At 42.8% G+C, this 20,577-nt stretch overlaps 1 protein-coding gene across 49 annotated transcripts in view; it reads left to right on the plus strand.

Moving 5' to 3' along the window:
* RIMS2 (regulating synaptic membrane exocytosis 2) overlaps positions 1 to 20,577 on the plus strand; it is a 378,604-nt gene that overhangs the window by 312,948 nt on the left and 45,079 nt on the right. For 32 of the 49 annotated variants that reach the window (XM_068161226.1, XM_068161227.1, XM_068161209.1 and 29 more), the window contains 3 exons: positions 3,100 to 3,272; positions 4,305 to 4,541; positions 18,676 to 18,893. The exons of 9 other annotated variants lie outside the window; for them this stretch is intronic. In XM_068161226.1, the coding sequence (XP_068017327.1) occupies positions 3,100 to 3,272; positions 4,305 to 4,541; positions 18,676 to 18,893 (628 nt within the window). Of the gene's footprint in view, positions 1 to 3,099; positions 3,273 to 4,304; positions 4,542 to 18,651; positions 18,894 to 20,577 lie in introns of all 49 variants that reach the window. 8 more of the 49 variants (XM_068161231.1, XM_068161243.1, XM_068161249.1 and 5 more) reach the window with 4 other exon arrangements.

Raw genomic sequence — 20,577 nt, forward strand, 5'->3', positions numbered from 1 at the left:
GTTATACAGAGCACAGTGCTATGAAAAGCTTATTTAAAGGGCCTGGGTTCTCCAGGTGTGTAAATGAGACAGACAAAATCAAACTCACAGGGTTTGGATCTCTCGGTGTGCTGCAGGATGACTCTTGAGAAGGATGCTGTGCACTGCTGCTCCTCTTTGCTGCTTCATGCTGCTTGCATGTATTTAATTTTCCCAGGGGCTCATTTCCATGAATTGCTTTGGCAAGCTCGGTGTGGAATCTGCAGGTTGAGATCTTTTACTTTATGAATCACCACAAGTAATTATCTATCCTCTAATTGGATTGTAATTAACAATTCCATCAATGATTTCTGTCTGAACTACAGTCTATCTTATTTCTCCAAAGGACAGCCACATGAGGTGTGTAATTCTAGAGGTGTCTACCCTAAGGTCAGTAGCCACTGTCAGTATGACAGCTGTCCCTGCAGACGTGCACAGCTTGGCTCTGCTTTAGCTCTGTTGGGAGCCAGTAGCCCTGGCAGCACAGGGTTCAGCATGGCAGGTAGATCTCTGCTGGAGCTTCAGCAAGTACTGAAGGCCCAAGGGCAGCTCTGTATTACCTTTTCTATAGTGCATGGTGGTAATCCAGTATACCAGGTTGTCATTCCCAGTCTTGGTAGTTTTACACCCAGCCAACACAAACTGCACTCATAACAAATGCAGAATTATTCTAGGGAGGGTTAGGTGGGTGGGACTGAATAGAGAGAGCTCAGTATGTACATAACTCACTAGTAACTGGTCTCTTAAAAGCAGTTGCTGAATAAGAGCAATCCTTTTGTCCTGGTATAGTCTCTTGTCTCTGATTATCAGGACAGCTGTTTAAGCACTGCTTTTACCTTCTCAGATGAATATATCTATATAATATGTCCTGCCTTCTTCATCAAGTGAAAGTATTAGTAACACCAATAAAGAAAGTAAATATTGCAACAGTTCAATGTTGTAATCCAGAGATGCTCTGTGGGTTTATGGCTAAGTTCACTCTCACATTTAAAGGCTGGGGAGGACTTTAGTGGTTTGTCAATGAAAAAACAATAGCGCAGATTAATACAGATCAGGAAGCCAGCTGCCCCATGTGCAACTGACTGCAGCAGATGCACAGTGAAGCCTGCACAAACGTTTTCTTCTTGACTTCATTTCATTTCCCTGCCTTAAAGCAGGCAGCACAACTTGCCATTTCTAAGTGTAAAATTATGGTCAATAGGCACTCAAATGCCATTCTAAAATGCTGTCTAGACACTGCACAGTCCTGCAGAGTATTTCCCAGTTTACATTCCTTGCAAACAAACAGAAGGAGATGATTTGTGTACTTCCTGAAAGACAGTGATTCTAAAACTGTAAAACCAGGACCCATGTGATAGCCAAGCCTCCACTGCAGCGCTTCACAGGTCTGCCACTGTACAGGGTGAATTCTCTCCAGGTGGCTGAGTGCAGTGCTGCTCCCCCTGAGTTCACCACGCCACTGATGTATTCTGCAGGTTCTTTTCTCCCATTGTTTTCTTTCAGTCCTGTGTGTGGTACTCTTTTCACCACGTCAGCCAGAGAGTCACTGGTGCTGACTGACAGTTGAGCTTGCAGTACTGCTTTTTCTGAAATGATTGCCAATAGCAACCCACTGGATTGCTGCAGACACAGAAATGTCTGCACCTGAAGAGAAGAGGAGAGGGGGGAAAAGAATATCTTCCTGTATTTAAGGTATCTACATATAGTGTACTGTAGAGTGGCACAAACTTAGCATTAATTTAGAGCTAACAAGAACAAACAGCCATAGCACGCTGTTGAGATCTAACTTGAATACCTTTGCACTACGCTGCTCTTTGTCCAGTGGTGCTGATCACCAGTCAGGTGCCAGTTCTGTGCTTGCAATATACTGTTAATAGTCTCAATCACTATTGTAGGTGTTCAGGTTTTGAGGCATTGTACATTGGCAGTACAGATTATCTCTAGTCCTTTCCCATCCTTTCAGACTCCCAGCCTAGCTGTTCAGCAAGGTGTGGAGTTTGCACAGGTAGAGCATGGCCTTATCTTTTGCCTTGATAATCTCATCTGTTTGATCTGAAAAAAATGAGCTTGCTGACATGTGTCAGTTGGAAGTTCCTGTAAATAGGCTAGGCCCCAGGAGACTCACAGATGTTATAGACAGCATGAAGCACATTCTGTCTCCTGTTCAATCTTTCATGAGCTCAGTCATCACAGGCAAGTCACTGGCTCTCCCTGCTTTGCTTTGTGCACTGGTGAAAGAGTTGGGCTAAGAAGGTTCTGTGATGGTTTAGATCTCTGCTGAAGTTTGTGAAGCCTTTGGAAGAGCTGGAAATTTTGCACAAGTAGTTCTGTGGATGAAGCTATTGAGCTACCAGCTTGAATGAGATAGGAAAGCAGAGTACAGTTAAGAGAAGCCAAGGCATAACTTGTATTCTGTTGGTTAAAAGCTTCATTATAAAACTTCAGGCAGTCTGGTGACAAAGTTTGGCCAGCAGGACTGGGGATCTAGTTCTGCCCTGTGCTCAGCACTTGAGTACTGTCTGCAGTTCTGGGCTTCTAACCGCAAGAAAGATCTTGAGGTGCTGGAGCAGGTCCAGAAGAGAGCAACAAGTCTGGGGAAGGGACTGGAGGGAAAGGCTGATGAAGAGAGGCTGAGGGAGCTTGGGGTGTTTAACCTGGAGAGAAGGAGACTCAGGGGGGACCTTATCACACTCTACAGCTATCTGAAGGGAAGTTGTAGTAAGGTGGGGGTCAGGCTCTTGTGGCAAGATGAGAGGGCATGGCCTGAAGCTGTGCCAGGGGAGATTTAGGTTGGGTGTTAGGAAGCACTTCCTCAAAGAAAGGGGAATTAGACACTGGAGTGGACTGCCCAGGGAGGTGGTGGAGGTGTTTAAGGCAAGATTGTATATGGCACTTAGTGCCATGGTCTGGTCAGTGTTAGGCTATAGACTGGACCTGATGATCTCAGAGCTCTATTCCAGCCTCAATAATTCTGTGGTTCTGCAAAAGGCAGTTTGGATAGCATCAGGGAGCATTCCCCTGGCTGATTTGTGGTCATATGTCCCTGACAACATCTTTATGTTTGTCCCTTTCCCCTTACAGTATCGGTCAGGACGGGATGCTCAGCGAGGCTCAGACAATGTTTCCAATAAGTCCTCAGACAGCGACGTCAGCGACGTCTCCGCCGTGTCACGGACGAGCAGTGCTTCGCGCTTCAGCAGCACAAGCTACATGTCTGTCCAGTCAGAGAGACCAAGAGGAAACAAGAAAATAAGGTGAGCACCAGGAGCTGTAGTGCTAGCCGTGGATGTGTGCTTTAAGTACTGTGTTTTTGTCGGTATTTGTCTTTGAGATTAGAGTTTTGCCTAGGTTGAGATCTGCAGGGTGTTAGCAAGATACTGGTTTAGATGTTTTTTCATCTGATGCTTCTTCATCTGATATTTATTGAAGCCTTCCATGGTGTTTGTTTTGTAGCCAAGTTCTGTCATCTTGAGTTACACTGGCAGTAAAATAGCAAACACCTGCTGTCAGTGAGCATTAGGCGTGCATAGATTCGCACTGCGTAAAAGCCTTTGGTGAGACACTCGCTGTGGCTGGAAGGAGAGTTTAACGTGGGCTCTGGTGTCAAACACCTCAGAGACATCTTCATTTCTTTCAAACTACAGCTGCTGAACTTCTGTAGAAGTCTTAATTGATACTTACACAGAGCAATTCAATTGATGTCATACTTACACCAGTGCAATTCAACAGTAGGGTGCAACCATTGACCTACCCTTCGAAAAGCTGGACATAGCAAGCAAAACTGCATCTCCTTGGTCTGTGCCCTGTGCACACTCCAAGGAGCTTTGATTGTAGAAGAGACCAAAAATCACTAGAAGAAATGGAAGATCATTGTTCTCAGGTGTAACCCACCTGCATCTCAGCACAATTCAATGTCAGCCTAGATTAATTCTCAGGAAGTTGCTTTCTTGAGAGACATGGTGCATTTGAAAGGATGGTTCAATGAGCATTGCTAGGATCACATTGTTACTGTCATGCAGCCATGTAGACATCTCTAAATGTGACTTATTGCCATGCAACTTCTACTTGAAGAGAGGCTGGCCTAAGAAAACACCCCAAGGTTCTGTAGTGTAGGCTGGAATCTTAGGCAGCATAGCTTACCTTAGGACTGCTTGCTTCTTTCAGGCTTTGTTTCGTTCCTTTTGCATGTCCTTTCCTTTCATGCTTTTCTCCATGACCTTAACTTTATTTTATTCTTTTCTGTTTTCTTTTTGCATGCCTTTTTCAATTGTTACTAACCTCAAAAGGACAAGGGATATAGAGGGGAAAAAAGAGGGAGGGCTGGAAGGGGATGAACAAAATGGAGTATTTCCTGAAGAGGAAGAAAAGGAGGAGGAGGAGGAAAAAGCAGAGGAGCAAGAAATTAATGAAAAAGGGGAAGGGCAAGAGGTGACAGAGAACTGTGATAAGGAGGAAAATAAAGGATCAGGGCATGATGAAAAAGCTCAAGAAGACCAAGCTGAGGAAGGGAAAGAGGATGACAGGTAAAATATATTTCTGTTTCTACAGACCTGTTCTTCTTTGTCCTGTACCAGGCCCCTGCTTGTCTTCCCTTTAGGTTTCCTTTGCTTAGCTTAGTGTCTGTGTTCCCTGCAGCTTTATTTGCTTTCAGTCATGATGCTTTCATATTCAAGCAGATTTCCCTCTCAGCTTCTGTGAGCTTGTTCTGCATACCAAATGATGCAGCACACTAACCTGCCTCATTATTATGCGTGCAACTGCAGCATATTGGTTTTGTTTAATTGGTTTAGACTAGAGTTTGGGTTTGTCTCTAAGAAACAACAGAAATGGTGAAGTTCCTCAGGGAAAAACCTTCTGCTGAGTGGTGTCTCATCAATATCTACACTTTCATTTGTGGCAGAACTAGAGAAAAGAACTTAGTAATCCTCCTATCCTGATAAATGTGACTATTGATCAACAATTGATGCCCATAAGCAGAGTCTTCCCCCTCTCTTTTTTTGTTCCATGTGAATAACTGTTGTAGGTAGCTGTGTTGTGGAGAGTCGTGCACCTCTACTGCTCTGCTCTGTTCACAAACATTTCAGCACACTTGGCTGTCTTTTTAATCAGACAATATCCTAGATGTACACATTTTGCCCCAGTTCCTTTGGACCATGACTTTAAATGTAAACAAGTGGCATTTTGGATGTGCATTAAGGCAAACTGAATACTGCTTCTTTCTTCATTAGCAAAACACAAGTTTGGAATTCGCTGAATATTCTTGAACCCCTTCTCACCCCCACAGGAGTGGCAGAAAAATCTCTGAAAAAAACAAACAACTTTCTTTTAACCTGCTAATTCTGCACTAGTTGTAGATAAGTTAGCCTGTGAAAGGGTGCTCATGCATACCAGGGTAAGCACAGAGCACTCTGATGATCCTACCTCTTTCCTTTGCTACAAGCTTACATACGTACATGCCTGGACACACAAACACAAAGCAAAGCTGATACAAAAAGTGACTGATAAATGGTAATGTGGGAAAGGACGTTTTGAAGACCTCTTTTTCTCTCCTGGCTCCCACTAAGTTCCCAGTTCAATGGATTTAAAAATCCTCCCTCTCAAAAATCATGACTCTGGTCCCCATTTCCAGCTCTCACTCAGATTACTTGTCAGCCAAAATGCTGCCCCTCACAGAAGATAAAGTCCTGTGTCAGAAATTACTTCTTGATCCTGAGCTGGTTAGCTGCTCTCTGTCTCCAGGAAGAAGCAGCACAAGTCAGGAGTCCCTGCTTGATAGAGAAAGGAGATATTAAATGCCTATTGTGCAGTGACTTTTATTTGAGACAGATTTTGGCTCCCAACATGGAAATCAGGCTGTAGTGTTATTTGTCCACTTTGAGCACACAAGCAGATTTAGTATCACAGTATCAGTAAGGTTGGAAGAGGCCTCACAGATCATCTAGTCCAACCTGAAAGTGGTAAGAAAGAAAAAAAGGAAAGTTTCTCTGTAGCCACCTTCCTTGTCCCATGGTACAGTAAGTGCTCATCTTTATAGCATTATCTGAATGTTCTTCTAAGCTACAGAGCAAACTGAGAAGCACAGAGTGGTGCAGGTGTATGTGTACATTCATAAACACTCATATTAGCATCCTGAAGTACTGTGACTTGTGTGTGCCGTGGACAAAACCGCAGGCAGGATTGATGCTAAGCTTTGTTGTACATCCTGTGCCTCCTGCTTGCTTATCTGGCAATTTATAAGATGCTTATGCCTGGTGATTTGTAAGATATTAGAGCAACTTTGCTCTAGGCAATCTGGGATACTGAAGGCTGCTCTCAGTCACTCTATGATCAAAGAGTAACATCAGACCTCTTGATGCCACCATGCTTATATCCTTTATGAGTAATGGTAATAATCACACTCAGGGCTTCAATCTGCTGAGATCATAGGTGGGTTGAATGCAACTTAAATTACCATGATGGCAGAGATCCATCTTGGATTCATCCCTTGCCTATTTTAAAGAGTCCCTCAGCACAACAAACTGCATTAGCTTTTGGAGCACTGGAGCACAGTAGATCAATAACTCCTTTTTGGCAGCTGCATCTGATTTTGCCTTCATTAAACCTTGTAAAACTAAACCTCGGCATATAATTGACCTCCAGAGAAAACCTAATTGTGTTCTTTCTTGGCAATGCACATGGATGGATCAATCTTCTCTGTAGTAAATTTTAAGGATTCCTTAGCTACAGTTCCCTGACATTATTTCTTGCTCCAGCTCCTTGATGCCAGGGACAGAGAACTCCCTCTCTAGACCCTAATGTGGGAGTATTCATAATGTGGATTGCAGGGAATCTGTTTAAGACTGCTCTAAATCTTACACCCCCTTAACGTTTCTCTAAATATCAATCACTAAGCATTAATTCTGATAGTCACAATTGTTTTGTCATATGAATACACAGTAACTGCAATCACAGAGCAGGATTTCACTGTGCTGCATGCTGTTGAAATACAGAATTAAAACACAACCCCTGTTCCAAGCAGAGTCTAAATGATGAGAAGGATATGGGAGTCCAGAGAGGGGAGCACATGAGAATTAAGAAATGTTCCACATGACAGGAGATAATTACAGTGCTGGGTTTGGGACATCTTGACAAGAGAAAGCTCGAAGGGGATATTGAATAAAGGGAATAGGACAGCTTTGTGAATGTTTCTGGAGAGCTCTTTTCAAGCATTACAGGCAATGAGGTAAAAGACATGAGGTGTTTGCTAAAAATATATCTCAAGTGGATGATGGGGCAAGGCTGATGAGCAGCAGCAGCTGATCATTCAGTCTTGGATATGAGAAGATGAATGTCATAAGGAACAACTGCCTAAATACTAGGAAATAAAGGTGAATTAGGTACAATTGGATAAAACAGAAGATATACTTTTTTTCTGATATATGGAGCAAAATTACACATAGCCCTGAAACTTATCTTCCCTAGAGTGTCCTGGAAGGAGTTAGAGCAGGTAGATTGCCCGGGCTGGAGACCACTGGTCCAGACCACTGCAGTCACCAGCATATGAAATGGTGAGAGAGCGAACAAAGCAATTAGCTCTGTGTGGACAGAGGGGACACAGCTGAAACAGAAAGCATGCACAAGTCACAATAAAGTGACTAACTCAGGCTAACATGAAGCCTGAATTAAAATACCTGCTCAGATAACAGGTCTGAATGACACACATGATCCCCTTGGCTGGGAGAAGAAGCAGAAGAGAGGTCTTGGAGGGATGTACTGAGTTTAATGATAGAGAGCTGAGATCAGTGACTCACAAAGAGGTGCCAAAGAAAGAGGCAGGAAGAGACAGAGGAGAAGGACTTTTTATGGCAGAGTGGATAATGCTTTGATGTACTGATGATGAAGAGATGATATTTGAGGGATAGCAATGGAGGAAAGAGTGCTAGAGCCATGTGGGACCATCAGTTAGCTGAGTGGGCAGAAAATGAGTATATACTAGAGCACATGTTGGATTAAGGGTTAGGGAGAGAGTGAAAAATTGAGAGGGGATTGATATGGGCACTAAGAGAAGTAACTTATTAGAGTATGGTTAATTGTAGCAAAGCAAAGAAGAAAACTGGCCGCTTCTGAAATCTTAAATCATTAAAGACTGTGGCAGGCATAGATTCAGCTGATGCATGAGGAGACAGATGTTGGGAAAAGGTTTGAAATGCAATTTGAAAACAAGAACTCAAGAGATTTACTTAAAACAATGTGTTCAATTAATTCAGAGATGAAAAGGAGAGAGGAAATGTGCTGTGGCTGCAGGAGGGATGAGGTCAAGACTAGAGGTTCTGCATTACTTCCACCGTATCGCAGGACATTAGAGGTTGGAAGAGACCTCAAGGGATCATCGAGTCAACCCCCCCTGCCAAAAGCAGGATCACTTAGGATAGTCTGCACAGGAATGCTAAAGCTAATAATATGCTAATAATGTATAATAGATCCTAAAGCTAACAATAATAATGCTAAAGGGATAAGCTAAAGCATCTTTCTGTGATCTGGAGAAGGAGCCAGTGATGACCAGGTGGCTACAGGTAAGAATAAGGAGAGAGGCATGAGGGGAAAGGAAACCAGAAGGCAAATCACTCAGTAAGATCCCTGCATCCATGCCATAGGCCTGGGGAGAGAAATTTATAAAGCTGGGAATGCAAGGAGTGCACAGGAGAATGGGTTGTGTGTTCTGCTGTGCACCTGAAGGAATCAGTGAAGTCCCACGTGAAGAAAAGGGAATGCTAAAGGACAGTACAAGAAATAGCTCAAGAGATTAAGTAGGAAGCTGACAGAACTGAGGGAGGACAATTTGTGGCAGACAAAAGTCAGCTGGGATGTAATTTTGCAGAAGGCCCAAGAGACAGCAGGATGTAGTTTTAAATAATGGATTTCTCCAGACACACAACTTTCTCTCTTCCTGAGGGTCCTTCATGCCTCCTGCACCCTTTCCCTTGTTAGCATAAAGATTAATTTCAAATTAATTTTCTCTCTATTTTTTTTTTCTTTTCTGTCATTCATTCAAAAGAAATCTTTAAAGGATTTAATTTGTAGCTTTTAAACCTCATTCCTGATGAGTATTTGTTCTTTAGTTTTTCATTATATTGCAGTCTTACTATTTCTCTGGGGTTTTTTTCCTGAGCCTTGCATGGTGATTGCAGCTATTATCAGTTAAAGGCAGCGTTTTGCAAAGCTGGCTGAAAAAGCTTGGCACAATTCAATCTCTGCAAGCTCCTTCCCAGGGCTGGAAGCTAGTAACATTTTATTGACAATCTGTCTTCTGGTAAAAATTGCTATCAGAAGCTGTGCAAAAGATAACAAGCACTGTGAATCCATTTTCTACCTGCATGTGCTGGTTGGTTTCTTAAAGCTGTTTCAGAGTTGTTATAATGATTATAATGACCCAACTGCACTGCTGGATGGAAGAAGTTAATTGTGCCTGACCTTTCTAGCCAAACAGGCCATATGTTTGCAAGGGAAATATACATCCTGAGTCTCTCTGCAATCCATGATTGGTCCAGCAGCAAAACCACAGTAACACAAAACCTACTCCCGGTAGCTCTAAGTAAAGAGAGTGAGAGAAGGGAGTGCCATGGAGGGAGAGAGAGCAGGGGCTCCTCTCTGTCAATAGTCATGTCATTTTTTCAGGGAACATGTCTCCATGAAGCTTCCTGCAGCTCTCAGCCCAAGGTTTTTGAGTGACAAAGGTTTTTTAACATCATGACAGTGACCTTGCCGCGCCTGGATGAGAACAGCAGGTTGCAGCACCATGTTCACCAGCAACTTCCAGCTGCAAAATGTTTCCCTATTCAGGCAGCTGGGGCAGGGATGATGGACTGTGTCCTGGAACAAAAAGCAGCAACATTATATTGTGTTTCCCTAAAATAACTCTTCTTCATACTTCCCACAAGATAAGCAGAGAGATGGTTATGTATTGCCAGGCTGTGACTCTGAAATGGAAGGACCTAAAGTAAACTTTTTATTCCAGTAAGATCTCCTGAGTATTATTGGGCTGTGTAGAGTCTGTCAGCAGTGCATGGCAAAATCTTGCCCAGTCTGAAGCGTAGATTCAGACACTACTTTTTGATGTAAGCTTTTTAACCTTAGCATTCCACAGCAAGGCAAATCATGCAGCTACTGGATCTGGCCTTTTGGTTCTCCACACTTTTGCAGGTGACATGCAGTAGAAAACTACCTAGGGCTCCTGGAAAAAAATATTATGGAAAAGGGTACAAAATATCAGAGGTTCAGAACAGTGAAAATCCATATATTCACTGTACCATCAGTACGGAGAGAACACCACAAATCACCTAGGAAATCCAGCAAAGTCACCTGCTTCTAAGTTATTTGTCACCAGGTACTAAGCCCTTGGAGACACATGGTTTTTCTGTTACTTTGGATAAGTACAAGGGACTTACAGACTCTGCTGCAGCTAGTAAATTTATTTTGATCCACTGGGCAATAATAAAGCAATGAATTTGGAAGTAGACATTATTAATGAGTGAACAATGAAAATCCCTCATTTGGAATGGTCTGCAGCTTTGATCTATGGTTCCCAACAGGCAACTTGGAGATTTTTTTTTCTTTGACAGCAGCACAATACCATTGAGGCTGTTTCCCTTTCTATGAAATGCAGCCTGCACTTTAATCTTTGTTGAGTCAGCTCTGCTCTGTGATCCAGAAAGCACTGATGTACTCCTGATGCTAAAGGTTATTGAAAAGCAGTGCATCAGTAGTTTGAAAAAGCAAAACCAAAAAACCCCAAACAACAAACCCCAAACCACCACCAACAAAACCCAAGAGGTGCAGACAGAGAGCTCTGTAGCAGAAAAGCAGGGATGAAGGGAAAGAGTAAAATGAGGATTTGAGGCAAATGTAAATGTTGAAACCAGGTTTTGCCCTTTTAAGTGTGTTAAAAACACTAATTTCCTGAAGATGTATAAAAGGAGATGGAATCATCAGTTCTGTAGCAGACAGACATTTTTCTTTAATCTTTATTTTTTCAGTCTTTATTTGTCGAGGGTTGAGAGTGCCAGGTCTCTGGACAGGAGCAGCAATAGCAACAACTAAGAGTGGGGTCGAAACTTGTCAAGAGAAGGAATCAGACACTGAAGCTCATCAGGCTTTTCTTTCTTTGATATTACCAATTTGTGGAGCTGTCCCAGTGGTCTCTGCTTCCACTATTTTTCCTTGACAATTCTTTTAGCAGAAGAGTGAAAAGTTTCTGTAAAATGAGCACAGTTCCTTTCCTGATTTCTCTAGAAGGGCTGCACGAAAAACAATTAGTAAGCTTATCTTAGCCTCCTAAGAAACAAACAGAGATTCCTTCTTGGTACTTCATGAAAGTGTTTCTAAACCATTTACTGGTTCTGTGCCAGTGCCTTTGAAACACATTGCCAGACCCCTTTAATGAAGGGTCATGGGCCCAGTGCTGGTCTTACTACTGCACGCTTAATGCCGATGAAGCTATTGCCCATCCATCTGATTTTAACGTTATTTGGCCAAGCATCTGAACTCTTTGGTTCAGTCCTCTCACTGTAACTGCAGGAGGGTCATATGGATCTTAGTCTACAGAGTCCATAAGATGCTACCCAGACACACTGGGAGAGGTGTTATCAGGTGGCCCCTAGCAGTAGAAAATAAACCTATATAACTCCCAACAACTATTTCTGGGAGCCCAGCACTTCCTGGGTCATAGCCATAACATGAGCACATTTCCTAGGGAGGCCCAAGGCAAACAAGAGGAGCCCTTGCTCCAAACAGGTATGATGTGCAAAGTGCACATTCCCTTGTGCAGGGAGTTCTGCTCATGGCCCTGTCCCTCTCCCAAATGTGCAGAATCATGTTCAGGAATGTGTAATCCACAGTTCCTCACCACATTTTCTTTTTGTGATGAAGTTTTCTGTATGATTTTCTGATTTCCCCCAGAGGGCCAAAGTGACTCAAAGTCATTTTGTCAAAGTGACAGAAGTCAGACAGGCAAGATCGTGATGTCCCAGATAATGTCTGGGGTTGAGGTAATTATGGCTTCAGATCTCTTGCTCGTGTCTGTTTAGCTCTCAGTCTCAGAAGATCAATTCAGAGACATGCATTGGGATTGTGAGTTGTTAGTGCTTATGTTGACCCTGATTTTTTGGAGTCCTCAAGCAACCTGAATGTAGGAGGAGGGAGGGAAACATCAGAATTGCTGTATTCTTCAGATGTCTGCTGCCAGATACATACACATGTACCACAGGCATGAGCATACCCACGTTGTGCAGTGCTAAAGAGAGCAATCCAGTCTGTCACGGGTGAAGTATCGTTGCAGCTATAGAGGAATCCATACAGACTCCAGTACTTTATTTACATAAAGCCCTTTCAGGACATCTGGCTCTTCCCTGTACATTATGTGATTTTTCCCCTTGAATGTAGTCTCCATAGCACATCCCATCCAGCTCCTGCATGTCTCTCTTCCAAAGCTTTCTAGCTGACAGTGTGTTTCCTGACTGGCAAGTGCAGATGATAAATCATGGCTCCTCTTACCCTGAGGCAGCACATGATGTCTCTTACTTTTCTCTATTTCTGAACATTTCTGCCTTCAAATCTGAATTTTTTCCTCACTTTTTCTAACTTGATTTTACAGTCTTTCTCTTGTGGTCGTAGCTCTTGGACATATAGTGGATTTAAAGCCTGTTTTATCTATTCACTGCTTGCTTTTCATTTCACAGGGCTCTTTTCATCCCTCCTAGGAACAAATCTGAGCAGCACTAAGCAAGCTTGTGGTAGAGCTTGTGACTTAGTCAGCAGTGTTCATACAGAAAACAGAATGAGCCCTCTCTTCCATCTCTGTTGGGAGACTGCAGTTTAGCAGGATGTCTGGATAAGCACATACCATCTAACTTTCAGGTTAAGTCCATGCAAGGTGCATTTCTGTAAGGGGCACTCTTCAATTAAATCCGCTGGCTCCCTGTCAGTTGTCATTTGCTGTGCTTGTTGGTAACCTGCTTTTACAAGGCCAACTGCTTCTTTGCCAGGCTGGGTTAAAGAAGATGTTTTCTAAACTTAAAGACTTTTGGCTATTACTCCAGACAAAACTTCTACTTTGTTTGGCATGCCCTTATCTTACTGCCAAGCCTTCAGAGCTCACAGGGACTGCTTGTATTTACCAATGAATATTCCAGCTGACCAAGGCAAGACTTTGGGACCTCAGCTAATATTTCTCCTCCTTTGCATTCACATCTAGTAAGTGGCTGGTTTGGTTCACTCTGTCTAAATTAAAAAGTTGCTATAAATTTACCAAAAAAAATGTGGTGAGCAGTTATGCTCTCAGAGAGGGTGAGGATTTTTACCAAGCTTCTCTGAATCACTGGTGAAGAATTCCACTGCCAGTGTTTGGGAACAGTTCTCTGTTACAGTGTTTTTTCTCCTTCACTCTTTGGTGTGGAAGCGTTTGGGAAGTAATTCCATGACTTGACCCCCAACAGTTTTCACATTGATTCCTGCTAAAGGAAAGGACAGGTGTGAGGTGGAAGAAGCTACAGATCTATGAATTCATGAAATGAAAGCATTGTGCAGAGCCTGATATATGAGAGAGTAGGGAAGATCCAGTTCAAGTCAACCTATGCCCCAGAACAGGTGAGGTGTTTCTGGTTGGTAATGAAAGAGACATTTGGAACAGATGCTGCATTTCAAAAGCTTCTTACTTTTATTTGGGGATATGCACACAAGTTACAGACAGTAAGATACATCCCAGCCTCTGCTTTATTGTTTTCATCAGCTTTCTTGTTATAAATTCAATAAAGTACACCTCACAATTAAGTCAGGCCAGTAGCTATTGGAGATTTATATATCACAAATGAGTTAATAGGATAATTTTTAAGCCAGCAAATCTCGGGAGACTAAGCCATTATCGTTTTGAACCTGCAGTCTCTCTCTTTAATGTGAGCTGGCAGATGAGTATGTGCACTGGCTGGAAGCATTGTTCCCTTGGAAATGCTATTTCCTACATCACAGGTGTCCCCATAAAGGCTGGCTTTGTTAAATTTCTTCAGCAAATCAATGAAATGAAAGCCTCTCCAGCTGAGTTAAGGAGAGATCTATTAAAAATAGCCTTAAAATTCTTCTCCTGCTTGCAAAAAACTCTAAACCAATGCTTGAGTTGGTCTTCCAGTCTCACAAGAGGCATGCATTAGAAAATTCCTATTACAACAGTTCAAAAGTTGTTAAAGTAATTGTCCTAGGAGATCACAGCACACAGCTGTACTCCACACTTGGCAGCATGGATTTTGCTGTCGCCGATGCTGTGTTACTGTGAGGGATCACTGCCAGATCACTAAGCTGAATGACAGGGAAGTAGTAATAATGAATTTGCAGTGGGAGAAAAAGCAACCTGCACGATCTGCCAACCAACTTGAGTGTAAATCTGATTAACACACGTTTCACACAGAGCCACAAGGTTATATGTTTTCGTTGCCAGTTCTCCTCTAAAGGTGACTGCAAAAATACCAAAAAATCCCCCACAAAACCCAAACCAACCAAAAACTACAACAATCCCACTAACAATATACACTACAAAAGGTAGCATTACTGTCTCCTTCTTCACATTTAAAAACTGTTAACAGTAATTCTGATTGGGAAAATGCCTGTGATCCAAAAGGTTTTGTTGGTGACTGATAAAAACATTAATCAAGATTGTCATCATATTTCCAGTCTTTCAGGCTTAGATGGACACCAGTTGTATTTCTTCTTTGTACAGAAAGTGATCCTCTGTGAAATGTGGTAGTGGCTGAGTGGCTTCTCTGTCGTTCCCTGTTCTGGTTGCTGCCACAGGCTGCTGTGGTTCAGGGCTAGGGCCCGATGCTGAAGTCAGTTTTACAGAATTTTGGCAGTACTTTACTCCTCCTCTACTCTGCCCTGGTGAGGCCACACCTGGAATATTGCAGCCAGCTCTGGGCTCTCCAGTCAAGAGAGACAGGAATCTGCTTGAGAGAGTCCAGTGGAGGGTACAAGGATGATGAAGGGACTGGAGCACTGCCTGGTGAGGAGAGGCTGAGAGCCCTGGAGCTTTTTAGCCTGGAGAGGAGAAGGCTGAAAGGGGATTTAATAAACGTTTATAAATATCTGAGGACTGAGGGTCAAGAGGGAGGGGACAGGCTCTGCACAGTTGCACCCTGTGACAGGACAAGGGGCAATGGGCAGAAACTCCAGCACAGGAGGTTCCACCTCAACATGAGGAGGAACTTCTTCATTGTGAGGGTCACAGAGCACTGGAACAGGTTGCCCAGAGAGGTTGTGGAGTCTCCTTCTCTGGAGACCTTCAAAAGCCATCTGGATGTGTTCCTGTGTGACCTGTGCAGGGGGCTCGGTCTCGATGATCTCCAGATGTCCCTTCCAGCCCCTAATATCCTGTGAGCCTGTGATATCAACTTAACAGGTTACTGAAAAGGGAAGAGGAAGCTTTTCTACATCTATCAACACAAAATATCTGCCTTGTCAGTGTGCTAGTGAGGAAGATGATGTAAGGAAGAGCAGGGAGAGGAAAAGATGGGAGAAGATTAACAGTTAGGGGTTATGGGAAATGACCACTCAATTCAGCATGTCACTCACTTAGGCTACAGGGATCTGGGGGTCCTGGCACTGGGACTTGCTTTGAACTGGCAGATGGACTGTAATCTTGTTTAACAAATTATATACAGGCAGAGAGACATTTTAGCCTCACAAGGATCTCAGTATCATTTTGATAGGTTGAGAGAAAAATGAGATGGTGGCAGAGGATCTCTGAAAAGATATGATCTGTGGTTTTTTGAATGACTCTGGTGTCCTAAGTTTTGGGTCTGGGCCTGTGATCCCTGTGTATTTCTTGCCTGTGGAGAAAGGCTAAGTCAAAGTATTTTCCTAGTTTAGCCTTCCTCATTGCTGCCTGCTGGACTGCTTAATGTACAGGAAGAATGGGCACTGCTATGCTGTGCAACAGCATAGGATGACTGCAGAAATCTTAATGAGGTTCTTTAACCTATGGGACTTCATAATTGCTTTTTATAGCAGTAACAGCTTTCAAGGGAGTCGTTGTCTTTAGCTCCTCCATCCTCATTCTGCTTGGTTTGCCACATCTTGTAAATCTCACGATGTGTGATACAGCAAGCATAAGGACTCCCAGGTGGCAGTGGTTTTGACTGGGCTCTCTTTGCTTTTTTACTTTGTGTTTTGGTTTGGTTTTTTGGCCCAAAGCAAAGCTTTGTGAGGCAGTTTGGCACCTGCCAGACTAATCAGCCAGTTGCTACGAAAAGTTTCTGTAAGCAAGAATCTGACCAACTGGTGAGATGCTTTCCGACTCTGCAACTGATGGGAAAGCTGCAGCCAAAGACTGCAGGTTTTTCACTGTGGTGACAGGGCAAGGTTTTCCATTTGGCACACATGAAACAACGAGGATTCAGTGTGTCTGCATCTGCTTCCTGGGAAGTATAACAGCAGCTGACAATATCATCAATGAGTTCTAAAGATTATTAAACATTTTAAAAGCTGTTTGCAGTTCTTGGGGTCCTGTGATAGCTTCCTGCATGTAGAAGTAATGCAGGAAGGAAAGTTCCTGCTTGATCTTTGCCCATCACCCTGCTCTTGTTGTCTAGTTGGTCCCCAAAGCCAAAGAGAGTGGCCTCACTGTCCCTATGACTCTGCTGTTACTGTGGGCTGTGGGCTGCCATACAGCTGTGGTTGTGTGAGGATTTGTTCTTGTTTTGTTTCTGCTAAGGGTGATTATGATACCATTATGAATACATGAGTGGGATTAGCATAGTTAATGCTTGAATTTGGGGGTTATTTCCCCCACTTTGCAGAAGCTGATTTTAGGATGCATATCTTAAGTTTTTAAGTTGAATATCTTTCCTTGACTGATATAATCTCATAAACTACTTTTACCTAATGCCAGTTTTAGAATACTGCTGCACGTGTTTAACTGAATGGATGTGTGTGAGAGTAGGTTTGTGTATAGGTACATGTAAAGAAAACTCCATGCATAAGCAATTTCTGTTTCCTGTTAAGAGAAAAGGTGGTGGGATTTACTCTAATCTACTCTCTCCATCTTTGATTTCTGCTGCCCCAGAAAGGAGCTAAATCTGACACACAGCACCCTATAGTTCTGGGAATAATCCACTCTTGGCACCACTGGAAGACAGCACGGGTAGAAAGACAGCTTTACTTGTGAGGACATCAGGCATCTGCCAAGAATAGTTAGTTTGTTGGGGTACAAGTGGCCACAAAGAGCTCAGTGTGCTGATAAAGGACTTTGCTCATGACCATAACAGATTTACTGTGAGGTACTATAAGCCACTCAGAACTTTCTTGGTATTTATTTTCTTGGTGAGAGAGGAACTGGGAAAAGACAAAGCTGTGATGGCTCTCTCCAGGAGCTCTCTGATAGTTGGGAACACAACAAAGATGTCTTCTCTACTACTTTTAAAGGGGGGTGGGGGGAAATATAAGTCAGCAAATCTTTAATTAAAGCAAATGCTTTCAGAACTCTGTTGGGGAAAAAAAATAGCTTTGTGAATTAAGTTTCAATATTAGCCATTGGTAGCAACGTGGTACATCCACACAAATCTGAATCTAAATCCCCTTTTCCTTACTTCAATTGTCTTTCCTGCTTTTCTCAGATGGTCAGAAGAAAGTGGTTAAATGAACCCTACCTCACTGCTGGCAGGTGTACACAGCAAAGCTTCATTTTGTGATACAGAAGCCTTTAGAAGGCAGCCAAAGAGCCAATTTTTGTTATGCATAATGCTTTCGTAGTTATCAGCCTAATGAATTTGCAGCAACTTTGTTTGCATTGCCAACCTTTTTATGCACATAGATTTCTTTAATGAGGGTAATTATTGTAATCCACTGCACTTAAATAGAATTACACATCTTGGGAAATGACACATGAAGCACCTCAAAGGTACATTGCCCTCAGGGTATGGGAACATTCTTCTCAGTGGAAGCTCCATGAGAAAGTAGAATGCTTCTGTTTCTGCCGCTGCAACGTGAGACCTTTCCCAAATTTTAATGCCACTTGTAAAGCAATGCCATAATTGTTATTCCCTATTAGCAACTGTGACAGGAGCACGCTGATTTTCTGCATATCATTCTTGAAAGCTGGATCAATGAAATAGGCTCTTCTGCAAGCAGTGAAAATGTTACTTCCTCTACCAGTCTGTGCCGTGTGAATAAGCTCCTACGTGAAGTAACAGAGACGGAGCGATGACTTATACCAGAGGGGGGTTTGCTCCAAAAATCAAAACAGTTTTAGAAACTGAGTAGTTCTGCTTTTAAACTCTTGTGTCAAGTCAGAACTGAGTTTTTAGAATACTGAAAAGACAGAGGCTAAAAAGTAGTTTCTGTGGCATCTCCTTTCTGTCAAACAACCCCTAAAGCTGTCTGAAAGAAAATACAGCATGCAATGTTAGCATCTAACATAGACATTGCCATAGTGCCAAGGAACCTAGAGTCAAAATTGCTCCCTTTCACCTCCCAAACCCCCAAACCCTACCTGTGTGAATTAGCTGCTTTTTACCCTCTAGTCTCCCAAAATCTTCCATCTGAAACCTATCCTTTTCTGTCTTCCCCTTTTTACTTTTCTTTGTCTGCACTGTTTATCCATCCACTGGCTGACAGTGTCTTTACATCCAAAATGCAAAGCAGACAGATGGGCACCTCAGGAAAGAACATGACTAAGAGCACCAGCATCGGCGGGGACATGTACACACTGGAGAAGAACGATGGCAGCCAGTCGGACACGGCAGTGGGCACCGTTGGTGGCGGCAGCAAGAAGAGGCGCTCCAGCATCGGCGCAAAGATGGTCGCCATCGTGGGGCTCTCGCGAAAGAGCCGGAGCACGTCCCAGCTCAGCCAAACTGGTAGGAACTGGATTTGGTTTTCCCCCTCAAATGATCATTTCAATCACACAAAATGTCCATGTGTTGCAATTCAACCATCTGGACATCCTGTTGAAGTTGCCTAAACAACCAGATTTTATGGGATGAAGAAAATGGCCAAACAGATATTTATTGATCTTTTTCTTTCTAGGCTAAACTACCCTCTTTCTTTCTTTCTTTCTTTCTGTTTAGCAAAGATCCTTTTCAGGTTGGACTCAGGCTTTTATTTTTCTACTTGCTGGAACCTACTTAATGCACTAATGTCTTGCTTCTCAGGGGCCGACATGAGCTGCTCTACGTCTGTGTGGGGGAGATCCTTGCTGCGAGTTTGTGAACGGTTGCTGAAATGTTGCAAACTTCCTTTGGTTTTGTGCTTGCTTGTTTCATTAGGTTTGGTCTTTCAGTACTTAAAACTTACTGTGAAATGAAACCATCCTTCTGAACAAAATGGTATTTTATATTTTACTACTTTAGTACAATTGCCTAACTGACTATTAATTAATTTCTTTCCAGCCTGCATCCGTACTCACCATCAGTACAAATTTTCTTCACCCCTGTTTATTTATATTCAATTTTGAAACTGAAATATTTGACCCAGGAGAAGATTGAGAGGTTGACTTCTGCTCTGATACCTAAATAATTAAAAAATCTAATGCTTTTTTTGTTTGTTGAATTCCTCCTATTTCAGGGAAAATCCATATAATGCACTCTGAAAAGCTCTCACTGTCAGATAATTAAGCTGACCAGGACCAATGTTTTTTACATGGGGAAAGATTACTTGTATTTAAATGACATATATAGAGACATGTGCTCCAGCAATGTATCCAGTTCTGCACACACATGATTCAGGGTATATACATAAGATGTATTTCATGTTCAGCAAAACTGATGTAATGCTGTCATGTGGTTCAAGATAATTTTACGTGTTTCAACCTAATTTTATAGTGTCCAGCTGGGTGTGGTCTCGTCTGAAGGTCTCCATTGGGATGATTACTTTTCAAACCCTGATAAGAGATTGTTCAGTACTCTGAAAAGGTGACAGACTGTGTTGTGACACCGAAGTGATCAGGGTTTTGATGTACAAGTCAATGGAGGAAAGTGATGGTTTGGTAAATTTTGTGAGTAAACTTTTGTAGGAAAGGGCCTGCAGTGACAGAACCAGGGGCAGTGGCTTCAAAGTAGAGAAGGGCAGATCTAGACTGGGTATCAGGAAGAAGTTCTTCACTATGAGGGTGGTGGAACACTGGAACAGGTTGCCCAGGGAGGTGGTTGAGGCCTCTTCCCTGAAGATACTCAAGGTGAGGCTCGACGAGGCTCTGGGCAACTTGATCTAGTTGGAGATGTCCCTGCTGACTGCAGGGGGTTGAACTGGATGAGCTTTGGAGGTCCCTTCTGGCCTGGACCATTCTATGATTCCAAATTACCTGGAAAGAGTAGAAGTTAAAAAAGAGTGGAAAGAAAGGGTTAGTAAGAGGGGTAACAGTACAGAAGGAGAAGCATGTGAAGAGAGCAGGGAGCTTGAGTGTGCGTCTTGCTGAATGTGATATGAGACAAGAGAGAATGAAGAGGTGGGAAAAGAATGTACTCAGTGAACACTCTGAATATCATGCAGACACTGAGGACTCTGTCAGTAGGCAAGTCTTTCTAGCAATCGAATGTTCTGCCA

Source organism: Melanerpes formicivorus, unplaced genomic scaffold, assembly GCF_026170545.1.
Source record: "Melanerpes formicivorus ecotype bairdi unplaced genomic scaffold, bMelFor1.0.p_v2 SCAF_56, whole genome shotgun sequence".
Taxonomy (NCBI): domain Eukaryota; kingdom Metazoa; phylum Chordata; class Aves; order Piciformes; family Picidae; genus Melanerpes; species Melanerpes formicivorus.